Source organism: Morone saxatilis, unplaced genomic scaffold, assembly GCF_004916995.1.
Source record: "Morone saxatilis isolate NCDOM2014 unplaced genomic scaffold, NCSU_SB_2.0 Contig4, whole genome shotgun sequence".
Classification (NCBI taxonomy): Eukaryota; Metazoa; Chordata; class Actinopteri; family Moronidae; genus Morone; species Morone saxatilis.
Window position 1 is genome coordinate 17,055,730 of NW_023339984.1, and position 1,602 is coordinate 17,057,331.

General features: G+C 42.4%; 1 protein-coding gene across 4 annotated transcripts in view; it reads right to left on the reverse strand.

Annotated features, from left to right (window-relative positions):
- The window catches only part of LOC118337773, a 16,408-nt gene that overhangs the window by 5,003 nt on the left and 9,803 nt on the right, over window positions 1–1,602 (reverse strand). For 2 of the 4 annotated variants that reach the window (XM_035674882.1, XM_035674880.1), the window contains exons 2-6: window positions 1,496–1,581; window positions 1,305–1,402; window positions 1,088–1,210; window positions 829–940; window positions 665–728 (exon numbers count right to left, since the gene is read on the reverse strand). In XM_035674882.1, the coding sequence (XP_035530775.1) occupies window positions 665–728; window positions 829–940; window positions 1,088–1,210; window positions 1,305–1,402; window positions 1,496–1,568 (470 nt within the window). In that variant the 5' untranslated portion in view covers window positions 1,569–1,581. Of the gene's footprint in view, window positions 1–664; window positions 729–828; window positions 941–1,087; window positions 1,211–1,304; window positions 1,406–1,495; window positions 1,582–1,602 lie in introns of all 4 variants that reach the window. The other 2 variants (XM_035674879.1, XM_035674878.1) reach the window with 1 other exon arrangement.

The window sequence follows — 1,602 nt, forward strand, 5'->3', positions numbered from 1 at the left end:
TACATGAGAATGAGAAAGAGAGCACGGACTAATGAAGGACAGGTGAAGGATGCACTTCCTGTCCCAGTTGAACAACCTCTCTGCGACCTCAAACCCAGTGACTACGTTGTGGTCAACTCAACCAGCTCGACTCAGCCATGTTCCTTTTCTTAAGAGGAAGCGTTAACCACAAGCTTGTTCATGCAGAACTATTGAAGAAGCTCCATCCCATCCTAACAGGAATTGGTTGAATTTGTGCCGAATACTAATAAAACATTATTTAAAATATAAGGATTTAAAATGTGCTACTGGAATTATTTAAATGACAACATTTAAACGGATTTGTTGGCAGAATTCAATATAATATTCATAGGTATGTTTCATTCGTGCACCTGAAAAATAAAACCCCAAATTTCCGTTTTGGGTTTTTTTTTTTTTGTTACCTTAGGAATCAACTGTTCTTTATCTTACAGAGCAGTTCCTCTTCTACAGAGTCAACCATGTTGGAACCGCCACGTTTCTAACAGTAGACCAGAACGGACAAAACCAAACACTGACTGTAGAGAGGGTATTTCAACGTCATTAGTTTTCTTGGAAGGTATTGAAATGATCTGCAAAACTCCCACTAGATAGTGACTAAATCCTACACACTGGTCCTTTAAAGTAAAGAATCTGAATACCCTACCTGGCTCTGGTGGAGCAGATGTAGAACTTCAGCTCTCCACAGGGGGCGCTGTGCAGCTCTCCACCTGAACACAACAACGGATTTTGTTCCACTTTTAGATGTTTTAAAAGAATAATAAGAAAGTATTTTACAATAGTCACAAAAGTCCACCCCCAAAAACGTACTTTTTAGTTCCATATGTATGCACGCCCCGCCCCCTCTGGCGTTCTCCTGCCTCTGATTGGTCCAACCAGTCATCGTGAAGGGGGAGTAATCGCTCCAAATCCAAGAGAGATTCTTCAGAGAGAAAAACGAAGAGAGAGAAAGACGTTTGTAAAAGAATAAAGTCCTGATAGAAGAATGAGAACAGACACAACAAACGCTGCTTCAATCACTGAAGCACTGTATGAATAAAGTTTATTATTATTATTATTATTATTATACCTGTTGTGACTGGTAGCCACCCAGCCACCCAGCAGTGTGTGTGTTTACTAGTCGACTGACAAACTGCCTCTCCTCTGATGTGTGAAGCGACGCCAGATTACCACCTGACTGAGAGCACATAGCCTGACACACACACACACACACACACACATTAAACCATACTGGACTCATGTAATATTTAAATATTATGTGCTGTACATTAACGTGTTTTATCTACATCAGCAGTGCTCCAGGAGCTCCACACAGGGTAGAAAGCGAAACATCTCTGCCTGAACAGGAGCCACCGAGGTGGGCATGGAGAAGCCCGCCCCCTACCTGCTGACACAGGATTCAAAAGTAAGTATTAAAACACAGAACATTACTCTGTCTGCACGTCGAAGCAGGCTCTGATCTGATCTCTATTCTTACCTGAAGATGGTAGAGAGGCAGACGTCTCAGTCAGGAGGACGGTGAAGATGAGAGGAACCAACATAGGCAGCATCCTCTACCTCTACCTGTAACACACACACACACAC